This window comes from Sciurus vulgaris (assembly GCF_902686455.1).
Source record: "Sciurus vulgaris genome assembly, chromosome: 11".
In the NCBI taxonomy this organism is placed as follows: Eukaryota; Metazoa; Chordata; class Mammalia; order Rodentia; family Sciuridae; genus Sciurus; species Sciurus vulgaris.
In genome coordinates, this window is record NC_136472.1 from 9,036,646 (window position 1) to 9,049,398 (window position 12,753).

General features: G+C 58.9%; 1 protein-coding gene across 1 annotated transcript in view; it reads left to right on the forward strand.

Annotated features, from left to right (window-relative positions):
- NRXN2 (neurexin 2) overlaps positions 1–12,753 on the forward strand; it is a 101,285-nt gene that overhangs the window by 43,455 nt on the left and 45,077 nt on the right. Inside the window, 4 exon segments of the mRNA XM_079104058.1 lie at positions 2,084–2,245; positions 2,868–3,306; positions 8,078–8,464; positions 8,641–8,844. Of these exon segments, the coding sequence (XP_078960184.1) occupies positions 2,084–2,245; positions 2,868–3,306; positions 8,078–8,464; positions 8,641–8,844 (1,192 nt within the window).

The following is a 12,753-nucleotide window of genomic DNA, read 5'->3' on the forward strand; positions in this document are numbered from 1 at the left end:
CCCACCAGCTGAGCAGAACCAGGGGCGCACAGACGAGCACACTGGCCGGAACGGGAGGTACTGTCACCAAAGTCACAGGCTCCCAGGGTGTTAGGTCTATTAGGTGGAGAACAGGATGTGTCTGCTAGTGACCATGTGCTTCGTCCCCTGGGCTGTGCTGGGGTTAGTGGGGTTATAGGGGCATGTCAGGCAGGTGCTTCCCCTGTGGGAGTCTCAGGAACCCCAGTGGCCCACTTCCAGGTCTCTGTCCAGCGTCAGGAGCAGTGGAGGTGGCCAGGCAGGGTGGAGCCGGATTTGCCCCAGAGAGGCCCTTTCCCTGTCTTGCCCTCCCGCCATGTGCCCGCCCTTCATCCCACCCCTCTTCCCGGTCCCCAGCCCCTTCCCCCCAGTCTAACCTGTTTGCATGTTTCTGTGACTAATACTTTGACCCTTCCCTTTTCTACCCAGACCCAACCCCCTTCCCAGCCTCAGGGCGAGGTGGAGGGAAGAGGAAATAGCTGATAATGACCAGCCCTCCCCTCAAAACCAGACTCGAGCTTTCAGACTGCCCCCTTTCACAAAGACACCTTCGCCTTGTCCCTGACCGGCCTAGCTCCCACACCTGCACAAGGTTTGATGGTTCCGGCAGGGCCCTCTTCAGCCCTTGCCCTGCTCGGCCCCACTCACCCACCTGGAGGCTTCAGGCCAGCGTGAGGGGGACTCCAGGGTCCTGGGGAGGATGGGGGACTCCCCCTGCCCCAGTCCTTCCCTGTCCCGAAGGAGTTCCTACCCCTACCCCCAACTGAGACAAAGGAACCTGAAGACCAGGTGCTGGAAGGTGGCTGGTGGCACGTGCGTATGGACTGGTGTCATTGGGGACATCACAATGTGACTGGAAGGCCTCAATCTGCAGACTTTGCCTGGAAAGGGGATTCTGAAGCACATTTGGGGTGCAGAAAACGGGTGAGCTGTGGCCTGTGAGCAGCTCCCCTATGGCCTTCCCAGGGGCTGCCTCTGTCCCAGAGCCCTCCTGGTGGTCTTCCCAGAGAAGGCCTCATGGCCCTGCAGCCCTCGGCTCCTTCCCACACCTGCTGGGCATCTCCGAGCCCTTGCCGGCTGCTCCTGTGACTGCAGGGCCCAGGCGCATTTGCCTGGGGATGGGACGTCTGTACTTGGCCCTCCTCTGAAGGTCACAGCTGCCTTCCCCGGGCCAGTGCCAATTGCCTCCTTGGAACACCAAGTGCCCCCCTGCCATCTTGCTTTCTTGCTGGTTCCCCACCCTGGGTCAGCCCTGTCCTGCTCTGCTCCCTAGGGGTGGAGTGACAAGGGCATCAGGGAAGTCAGGAGACTCGAAGATGAAGTGGGGTGAGGAATAGGTACAGGGCTGCCCTTTCCTTTGGAGGAAAGAAAGTGACCCAAATATCGGGGTGCACAACATGTAAAGCGCCCTGAGAAGTGGGAACCCTGGGAACTTGGGTGGCAGGGGCCCCAGTCAGCCCCAAAGGGTGTTGTGCACCCCAGTCCCAGGACTCCCCAGGCTTGTGCGAGCCGTGGTTCCCTCTGCTGTGTCTCCCACTGGGGCCAGGACTGAAGGACCTTGGCACCCGGGGGGAGGGCTGCAGGTGAGTCTTGGCCTCCGGACCCATGAGCCTCACTGTTCTCTGCCTCCTTTCTGAAGGAAGCTCTGAAGCCACGCGTGTGTCTGGACATACGCACTGTGGCGAGGAGAATGCCGGGGTGCCCTTTGTCTCCCCCCACTCCCTGCAGGGGGGCCCTGTCCTGGAGTCCCCTCTCCCGTCCTGAGCACCTTCCAGGAGCTGCTCCTGGCTCCCTCATGGGCTCTCCACCTCCCTCCGGCTCTGCCTGCTGAGCTGGGCCCGCAGGGCAGCAGGGCAGGCCCGGCCCACCTGGACCATCAAATCTTGTGCTGCCTCTCCTCCCCTTCCCTCTCCTCCCCCGCTGTTCCTCCTCCGAGACAAGCAGACATAAAAATGGGGGTCCCCCTCCCCCGCCGCCCCCTGGCCCCTCCCTTGCCCAGCCCTCAGCTCTTCCCAGGGAGTTGATGCCAGTTGTCTCCTGTCTCTCCCCTCCCTGGGCTGGGCAGGTGACCATCTCGGTGGACGGGATCCTGACCACCACAGGCTACACGCAGGAGGACTACACCATGCTGGGCTCCGATGACTTCTTCTACATTGGGGGCAGCCCCAACACGGCTGACCTGCCGGGCTCGCCCGTCAGCAACAACTTCATGGGCTGCCTCAAGGACGTGAGTAGGTCCAGGCAGGGCTGGGGTCGGCCAGGAATTGTGTGGCCAGGAATTGGCCTGGCCAGCTGCCTGGGGCCTCTGACATAGCCTCTCTTCAAACCCCAGGCGTCTCCCCTCTCGTGTTCTGGTGCCTTGGGGAGCCCCCCAGCTGCCCCCTGTCCCCAGCCTCTAGAGGACCGCAGAGGCTTGGCTGTGCCGGTTGGAGGCTGTGTTGAAGTCTCCTATCTTCCGCTCTCTAGCTCTGCGACCTTGGCCAAGTCTGAAGCCCAGTTGCCTGTGTCCACATGCTTCCTAAGGTGGTAGTGAGGAGCAGATGAGTGTTAGTGAAAAGCTTTGTCAGTTAGGGGGTGGCGGCCAGCTGGGGGCAGCCATTGCTGCCGTTCACGATTGTGAGCTGTGGTCCACGGGCCCTCGGGAGGCCCCGGGTAAGCCTCCAGTCAGTGCTGAGGCAGAGGAGGGAAACGGGGCAAGGGAGGGCTTGTGCACAGCCTGTGTTTGGAGTTCTAGAACAGAGGCCCAAGCCAAGTGCTCCGGGGCGGGGTGCTGGGGTCCCCTGTGCTGGGCAGGAGCGGCCAGGCCCTAAGCTACTTTTGCATCTTCATCCCTCCGGCCCTCCCTGCAGGTGGTCTATAAGAACAATGACTTCAAGCTGGAGCTGTCCCGCCTGGCCAAGGAAGGGGACCCCAAGATGAAGCTGCAGGGGGACCTGTCATTCCGCTGCGAGGATGTGGCCGCCCTGGACCCTGTGACCTTCGAGAGTCCTGAAGCCTTTGTGGCACTGCCCCGCTGGAGTGCCAAGCGCACTGGCTCCATCTCTCTGGACTTCCGCACCACTGAGCCCAACGGGCTGCTTCTCTTCAGCCAGGGCCGGCGGCCCGGGGCCGGGGCAGGCGGCCACAGCTCTGCCCAGCGGGCTGACTACTTTGCTATGGAGCTGTTGGATGGCTACCTCTATCTGCTGCTGGACATGGGCTCAGGGGGCATCAAGCTTCGGGCATCTAGCCGCAAGGTCAACGACGGCGAGTGGTGCCACGTGGACTTCCAGAGGGACGGGCGCAAAGGTCAGGAGGCTCTGGACTTCCCCTCCCTGGCCACTGCTCCACCTGCCCTGCTCCCCACCAGCCCTCTTCAGCTGGCTTCTGTGCTGTGTCATTTCCTGCACGGCTCCCGGCTGCTCCTTGCTCCCTCCTCATGTCCCCCCGTCCCTTCCCTCACAGCAGAAAGGACACCCTGTTCCTTGCCAACCAGACCCGGGTTACACCTCAGCTCTGCCCCTTGCTGCCTCAGGGCTCAGTTTCCTCACCTGTGAAAGGGACAAGGACACAGGGCCATCAAGAGGGGAAAATAGGATCAGCACAGCCTCTAACACAGCGGGTGTCTGTCCTCCCTCAATAGCTGCCAGCCCTGCCTCCCTTCCATCCAGTGCCACCAAAGTTCCTTTTGTGAACTCACTCGACATACAGCTGTCCCTCGGTGTCTGTGGGGCCTGGCTCCAGGATGCCAAGTGTCTTATATAAAATGGTGTGATGCTGCCTATAAGTCACACACATCCTCCTGTGCATTTTAAGTCATCTCTAGATTTCTCATGATGCCTGATACAGTGTGAACGCTGTCTAGTCGCCGTCACGCTGTATTGTTTGGGGAGCGATGACAGGAAGATCTGCTCATGTTCCATACAGACACATTTTTCCCCCTCAAATATTTCCCACCTGTGTGTGGTGGGACCCATGGATGTGGAGCCGGAGGACACAGGCGGCCTGGATTTACTGAGCACTTGCTATGTGCTGGGCGCTGTCCAAGGTGCTGGAGATGCACACAGCCAGGACTGAATGACTGTCCTCTGTGTCTGGCCAGGAGCGTCCACAGAGTCCACAGCAGCCTCAGGGAGGGCGCCAGATCAGTGAGGCTGCAGGGTCCCCAGCCCCAGAGCTGGCTGTGTGGCCTTCTGTCGCGTCCAGCCCCCTCTCCTCCGCCCTTCCTTGTCAGTCTTCCTTCCCGTCCTGGTGTTTTCCGCCAGCTAATTCTCTCTTCTTGACCCTTCTCCATCTTGCTGAGCATCAGAGAGTCATCCCAGAAAGGGAGGATTGATACAAATGAGACCTGACACATTATCCAATCTAAGCACTTATCAACGTCAGCTAAATTTTTGTGCCCGTCAGGCTGTCACCACCCCCGGCCTGCAGGTCTGGGCGAAGTGACCGGTCCTCTGCACCCAGGGAGGAGGGGGCTGCTAGGCTTTCAGAAATGTCGGCTTCTCGTGGGCCTGCTGTTTCCTCCTCTTCCTTCCTCAGAGGATGTGTGTGAAGTGGCTTCATCCCCCGGCTGTGGCGCATGACAGCATCAGAGGCCAGCATCCAGGCAGGTGACCTGCCACTCCCAGGCTGGAAGTCTGCCCAGGCCTTGGAGAGCTCACCAGGCCTTCTGCTCCTCTGTGCTCTCCGGGAGTGGTCTTGTGGGCCTCCCACCCGTTTCTAGAGCCCAGACACTAGGTCTGCCTGGGCCTCCGACCACCGTGTTGAACAGCTCTGGACGTTTCTTTTCTTTCTTTGGGGATTGAACCCAGGTGTGCTCTACCCCTGGGCTACATCACCAGCCCTTTTGGATCTTTTGTTCTGAGACACTTTTGCTAAATTGCCAAGATTGGTCTGGAACTTATGATCCTCCCACCTCAGCCTCCTCAGTAGCTGGGTTCACAGGTGAGTGCCACCCTACCGGGCTCAGTCTTCAGACATTTCTGATGTCCCGTATTCACGGGTGCACATGAACTCAGGCTGCGAGCATTGATTCCAACAAAGCTCTCCTAGAACTTTCCCTGCTGCTTTTTTTCCCCCCTAACTTCAGTTTCGAAATTGTGCATGACATAAAGTTTGCCATCATAGTCGTTTTAAGTGCCCGACTCAGTGGCGCCAAATCTTTTCACTGCTGCACACCCACCGCCACCTTCCATCTCCCGGACATTTTAATCTTCCCAGGTTGACACTTCGTCCCTGTGATGCACCAGCTTCCACTCCGGCCCCCGCCCTGGCACCCACCTTCTCGCGTCCCGTCCCTGGGAGTCCGGCTATGCTAGGGCCTGGGATAGATGAAATCAGACAGCTGTTGTCCTTTTGCGTTTGGCAATTTCGCTTAGCTCGGTGCCTTCGGGTTCCTCCGTGTGGTAGCTCCAGTCGGTCTCCCTGCTTCTTAGGGCTGGAGAGCACTGGTCGTTCTCCCGTTCTTCCCATGGGGACAGACTGGCCTGCCCCTGCTGGACGTTTTTCAGTGGCCTGGAAGTAGAGGCTGCACCCGCTCAGACTTCCTCTCCCGACTCCCTGTCATAACCCCTTTCCCTGCCTCCCCCTTTCCCACCGCTCTGTTCGTGTGCGGTGAACTCTGTTCAGAGTTCAGCTGGGTGGCCTGGAGCCCTGGAGGCCCCCATAGCGGGTGGCAGAGCAGGTGCTAAGGGACTCTGGCCCTAATGGGGGCATGGGTGAACCAGTGGGTCATGTTTGGGATCCCTCAGGGAAGGGGGCTGCTAACTCTTGGGAGTGGGTGGGTTTAGCAGCTGGGCCCTGGGACAGGTGACATCATGGCAGGAGAGAAGATTATGAGATTAAAAGGGGGCCAGCGGTGGCATGTCTGAGTCAGGTGAGGTTTCGGACAGAGAATGTGCAGGTGACGGTGGCCCCCAGCTGACCTCCTTCAGCACCCACCCCCAGAGATCCTTCCACATTTAGGCCTCATGTAGACCCAAATCCCACTAAGTTTGGCAGAATCCCCTCCCCAGTACCGGGGAGTGAACCTGGGGCCTCTACCAGCGAGCTGCATCCCCAGCCCTTTTTAATTTTATTTTGTTTTTTCACTTTTTTTGGGGGGGGGGTTTGCATCATAGTGGTACATAGGTGGTAGGATTTGTTGTTTAGAAATATGAAACGCTGCAGGATTTGTGTGTCCTCCTTGTACAGGGGCCGGGCTAATCTCTGTACCCTTCTAATTTTTAGTACGTATGTTGCTGAAGCATGCACCAAGTTTGTTTGTTTGTTTCAGAAAGGGTCTTGCTAAATTGCCCAGGTTGGCCTCGGATTTGTGATCCTCCTTCTTTAGACTCCCAAGTTGCTGGGATTACAGGTGTGCCCACTGTGCCCAGCTTGGAAGAGCAAAAAAAAAAAAAAAAAAAAAAAAAAAATTCTTGCTAGGCGTGGTGGCACACACCTATAGTCCCAGCAACTTGGAGCAACTTGGGAGGCTGAGGCAGGAGCATTGCAACTTGGAGGCCTGCATGAGCAACTTAGTGAGACTCTGTCTCAAAATAAAAAATAAAAAGGGCTGGGACAGTAACTCAGTGGTTCAGCACCTCTGGGTTCAGTCCCCAGAACTCACCTCCCATGATTCTTCCAAACTTGAAAAGGAGGAAGAAAAACTTATAGAATAAAAATTACAGGGCTGGGGAGATAGCTCAGTTGGTAGAGTGCTTGCCTCTCAAGCATAAGGCCCTGGGTTCGATCCCCAGCACCACAAAAAAAAAAAAAAAAAAAAAAAAAAAAAATTACAAACAGAATAAAGTTTCTACTACATAAATTCCTGTAGCTTAAGATCTCAGTAAAGGCTTTGAAGTTCTCACGACCCTAGTCTTTTTCTAAGATGATTACTTGTTTTCGTCTGTCTTCTGTTGCTCTAACAGAGTACCTGAGACTGGACAATTTATAAAGACAAGAAGTCTATTTGGCTTATGGTTTTGGAGGCTGGGAAGTCCAAGGGCATGGCTGTAGCTTTAGTGAGGGCTTCTGTTCTGCATTATAACATGGCAGAAGAACTGAAGGGAAGCAAGTGCTTAGGAAAGGGACAGAACCTGAGGCAGCCTTGTTTTATGACAATCTACTTTTTTGAGAATGAACCCACTTCCAACTTAATACAATTCCTTTGAGAAAGGCATTAGTTGGTGACCTAATCACCTGCTACAGGCCCCACCGCCCAGCCCTGCCACAATAGCAGTCAAATCTAACCTGAGTAACCATATCCAAACCACAGTGTCACTCACTCCTTACAAAGAACCCTCTAACTCGGCAGCTCCACACCTGGCCTCCCTTCTGGCTGCCAGCCTGCTCATAGGCCCAGGAGCTGGCCTGCCTACCTGCTGGCCACAGGGCTGGTTCCAGGCCGGGATGCTCAGGCGGAGGGGTGGAGAACATGCTCTGGGGTCCTGCTCCTGGATAGGACTTGAACTCAGCTCCTTCCCCACGTGGCACTTGGGCGGGTTCCCTGGTCTCTGGAAGCCTCATCTGCCATTTCAGAATGAGATCGTGAAGGACCAGTTTCGTGCAGTTATTGTGAGCCTCAGAGATCTAATATGTTTAAAGTACTAGGCGCCTGGCAAACCGTCAGAGAGCTCAATGAGTGTTCATAGCGGGAAATCCTTTGGATTCAAATCTTCCCTCATCCTCCAAGTCCTCTGCCTCCAGCTCCTTGTCTGAGAGCTTGGCTGGCGGGATAGCCCCGTGCCTGACTGATCCAGCCCTTCTGAGCTCAGACTTTGGGGTGTGTCCACCTCCTCCGAGGGCTTGCTCAGGTGTTGGGGAAGGGTCTGGACAGAGGACCCCAGCATGCTAGCTGGGCGAGGGCTGGGTTGCACAAGCTCCTGAACTTGGAGACCTTTATCAGGCAGTTTTGGCAGCAGGACGAGGGAGCCAGGCCCGCAGGCCAGGGCTGCTGCTTGTCCTGAGTCCACTGCAGGCTACAGGTGCTGGGGCCCAGCTGGGACTGCGGCCTCCTTGGCAGAGTTGGGACAGCCCTTTCTGGCCTGTGGCTCGGTCCCCTCTTGCCTCCCCACTGAGGCCCGCTCTCCCTTGTCCCCAGGCTCCATCTCGGTGAACAGCCGCAGCACCCCTTTCTTGGCCACGGGGGAGAGCGAGATCCTGGACCTGGAGAGCGAGCTGTACCTGGGCGGCCTCCCCGAGGGGGGCCGGGTGGACCTGCCCCTTCCCCCGGAGGTGTGGACAGCGGCACTCCGGGCTGGCTACGTGGGCTGTGTGCGGGACCTCTTCATAGATGGACGGAGCCGAGACCTCCGGGGCCTGGCCGAGGCACAGGGGGCTGTGGGTGTCGTCCCCTTCTGCTCCCGTGAGACGCTGAAGCAGTGTGCATCCGCCCCCTGTCGCAACGGGGGCATCTGTCGAGAGGGCTGGAACCGCTTCGTCTGTGACTGCATCGGGACCGGCTTTCTGGGGCGGGTCTGTGAGAGAGGTGAGGCTGGCCATGGCCCGGGTGCCCCCGTCCTGCTCCTCAGGGAGACCTCCTACTTCCATGCCTCTGCCCCTCAGGGACCAGTCCCGGCCTGCCGCCTTTTAACGAGTCTCTGGTCTTCTCTCTCCCTTCCTTGGCCTTCACCCGGCCCCGCCCCACTTCCCACTCCTGGGCAGAGGCCACGGTCCTGAGCTACGATGGCTCCATGTACATGAAGATCATGCTGCCTAATGCCATGCACACGGAGGCCGAGGATGTGTCCCTGCGCTTCATGTCCCAGCGGGCCTATGGACTCATGATGGCCACCACCTCCAGGGAGTCTGCTGACACCCTGCGCCTTGAGCTGGACGGGGGGCAGATGAAGCTCACTGTCAACCTCGGTAACCACCCTGCCCTGTGCCTTCTGACCCCCTCCCTGGCCTGCCTCTGACCCATACCCCCCTCTGTCTGGAGAAGCTGGTGGTGGCGCCAGTGCGGGGTGCCCCCTGCAGAGTTTGGGGGTGGGAGGTGGCAGCCTGGGTCCTGGTGAGGACACATAGCCTAGGCCCCTGCTCCATGCTCGACAGCACTGTGGAGGCCGGAGACCCAGAGCGTGGCCACACACCTGCCTGAGTGTGCCAGGGCTGTGACACCTGTCTTCCCAGAGTGCTCACATGGACCCTGGTGGCACCTGTCTTGCACACACATGTGATGACACAGCTCGGTCTTGCTTCTGGTGCACCCAGCTGCTCATTCATTGGTCCATTCATTGGGGAGACCCTTGTGGAAGCCTGCTGGAGACTGAGCCTGAGCTCTGTGCAGCGGCAGATTCGGGACGGCAGGCAGCCACCCTCGGCTGCTCTGCGTTGTTTGGAGAGCCAGCTCTGGGGCGGGGGTGGGACCTGTGCACACACTGGACACTCAGGGACGTGCTCTCCTGCCTTGTCTAGCACCACCGGGTTTCACAGCCGAGCCCCGAGGCTGCCCTGTGACAACACTGGGTCCCAGGCAGGCATCGCCCTCCCTGTCTTACAGACTACGAAACTCGCCCTACAGCCCAAAGCCAGGATGGAGCCCGTCCTAAGCCCTTGCCACTGGCCCTGAAGTGGTGCTTTCTCTGTCACCTCCACAGGGCTGTCAGGTTGCTGGCCCTCTCTACTCCTGTCCACTGCCTCTTTCTTTGCTCATGGGTCAGGGCAGGTTTGGTTCCAGGTCACCGGCCAGTCCCCAGTATCCACGTGGGACTGAGGCTCCCTTGCATGGTCAGGACAAAAAGAGGCCAGTGGGTTTACTCATCCGGCTAATATCTACGGGACATCTCATAAGTGCCAGCTGTCTTCGGATCCAGGGGCCGCAGCAGGGAATAAGCAAGGCTGTGCCCTCCTGGAGCTTCTATTGCTGGGGAGCTCGGGAAGCGAGGGTCCTAAGTTGATCGGGTGGGGCCACATCTGCCCATCTCAGGCTGGCCGCTCTTGGCATATGAGGATGCAGTGCAGGGACCTGACCTTCAGGCCACGAGGGTCCCCTGTGTGTCCTGGCCTGGAGGAGAAGGAGGGCTCTTCTGAGCAGGTTAGGATCCTCAGCTGGGCAGAACAAAGAGGGTGGAACTGCGCACATCGACCTGGAATCTCGTCCTCGCCTTGGTCTCTGGGGCACTTCTGGGGAAGACTGGCCTTTCAGGGCTCGTCAGTTGGTTAGTGGGGTTACACTGTGCCTTTCCTCCACCTGGTCACCCGGCCTGTGCATTCCTGGGTCCAGGCCCTGTAGGGAGGGCCTGAGGTGGGGAGCTGTGCAGGTGGCCAGGCCCTTGAGCTGTTTGAGGGGATCCTACAGCTCTGCTCTGACCGCAGCCCCAGCCCAGAGAGTGGGTGGGCAGCCGCTCTGCAGGGGAAGCGGGCTGGGAGGCGCCCCCTGGCCAGCGTCCTCAGGTCTGCACAGCAGACTAGAGAGGAGGCTGCATCCCTGGCCCGGAAAACACGCCCTGCTGGCCTTTGGGACCTTTCGCCCTTGGGATCTACCCTCCTTCCCATTGGGCGTGCTTCTCTGTCTGAGTCACATAAATCTCAGAAGTCAGATAACAAGGTGACCCTCCTGGAAGACCCATGTGTTAAGAATGGGCTTCTCATACTGACAGCCAACAGGACTGTCCTGCCGTCTGTCACCTCTGGCTCTGCTCCTGCCCCCATCCACAGAGATGTGTGTGCATAGCTCATGACAAGCTGACCCAGTGCTTGGTACAGATCAGATGCCTCCTGGTGTGTGGACACAGGGCATGTGGCCTCTGCGTAGCCACTGGAGACAGACACGGTCTCAGATGACAACTACCTAGCTGCCCAGCCACCCAGCCTAGGGCTGGGACTGGAGAGCTTGGGTTTGGGGTCTAGACTTGGGATCTTTTGATATTGGGTAAGTCATTTGTCTTCTCTGAGCCTCTGTTTTCTTTTCTGTTAAACGGGGATAAGAATCCTCTCTGCTCTCTGGGGTGGTTCTGAGGCTCAGATGGGATGATGGGACTGAAGACATCTGTAGGGACCCATCCACCTTCTCAAGGAAAACCACTGGAATAGGGGCCCAGGCTTGGAGGTGGGCCTGGCAGGCTGCTTCCACCTTGTGGCACCCAGTCTCGCCTCAGGAGCCCCATTTCCATCTCCATCTTGCTACTCCCCAGGGCCTATGGGGCCCCACAGACCGGCAGCACCCAGGCCCTGGTCCTGGGCCAGGGTTTTAGTCTCTGGCCTCATCTGTAGGGAGGGAGGTCACAGGTACAGAGGTAGCCACGCAACTCAAGAGGCACTCATGGAAGGACCCAGACTCAGTGGTGGGCCTGAAGAGGGAGTGGAACCTGCCAGTGACCCCTTGGGATGGTTGGAGGGACCCTATCTGGCGACTCCAGAGATGGGGAACTTGCTAGACAAGACAGGGCGCCTTCCAGGCAGAGGACTGAGGAACTGAACTGTGCCCCCTGCCCCTCCCGGCCATGTCTGCAGACACGGATCACATTTCCTGAGCTACCTGCAGACTCTGAGTGAGGCGGTTGCTCTCTGTCCCTAGAAGATGGTAGTGTCGCCAGATTCTTTGCCCTGTTCCAGCATGGCCTGGGTCCCGCCTTCTGCCCTGGGGTTGACCGCAGGGCCAGTGCCAACCTAGTCTGTCCCCTGCTCCCCCTTCCTGCAGTTGTCCTCCACCAGGTGTGCCGTGGTGTCCCAGCTGTCCCAGCGTGGCTAACACGAAGTGTGTGGCCCCATGCTGCGCATGCCCTGTCCACGGGAGGGCATGTGTTCTGCCGTGTCTGGAACTGCCCTCCTCTGAGATGGCCAATCTGATGTTGGGCTCCTCTTCCTTAATGTCATCCTGCTCTTCTGAAACCCCCTGGATCCAAATTCCCTCTAGTTCTGCCTCTGGAGCTGAGCGGAGCTCTGGTTCACATTTGAAGTCAGGCTGAACGCATGTCACATCCCACGCCCTTTGACCCTGGCGCTGGGGGAGGGGCGCTGTCTTCCCGCGAGGGGCTGGTCAGGGGCTCCTGAGAGGCAAGCTGCAGGGGAGCTGGCTGTGCCCGAGGCTGTGCCAGGAGCTTGTGCTGCCACTCTCTATGTCGCTGCCGAGAGGAGATGCAGCATGGGCTCTGGAGGCTGTGGGCCACAGCTCCATTCTGGGCCTGGTGCCACGGCGCTGGGGAGCCACGTCTTTCTCTGCATCCTTTTCCACGTGGATGGCTTCCCCCCGTCCTGTCATGCATTCACACCTCCGCCCTGCTCTGTGCAGCTGGGGCCTTGGTGGGTCTGCGCAGGCTGATCCCATCCGTCCACTCCCTGTTCTCGAGGCGCAGGCCCCCGGAGAGCAGGCCACGGGTTTTCTGGCTCCGAGCTGTGCTCGGGTGGGCGTGCACGGGAGGGGCCTGCTTCTCCAGCCCTGCTCCCCTGGGAGTCCACCTTCAGGGTGGGCTCACCCTTCTCACGCCCCACTGGAGCAGGGGCTTCCGAGGTAGGAGTCACTGCAGGTGGGCTGTTGCCGTCACCTCTTCTCTGGACAGATGGACCCTGCGCTCCTGACCCTCCTCTGCTGGGGAAGGGAGAGTCAACTCCCCTGGGTCTGTTCCCCAGCGGGGGATCGGCCTGCCCTTCCATCCCCTTTTTTCTTTTTGGACCCTTCATTGGTGAAGACTCTGCTGGCCCTGAGAGAGCCCCCGGGCCCTGACTCCAGGCCTGGCACCCTCCCAGCTTGCCGGCACCCCTCCCTCCTCTGTCCAGCCTCTCCTGCCCTCTGCCCCCAGATCTTCACTTTCTCTCTGCACCCTCTCTGCCTCCTTC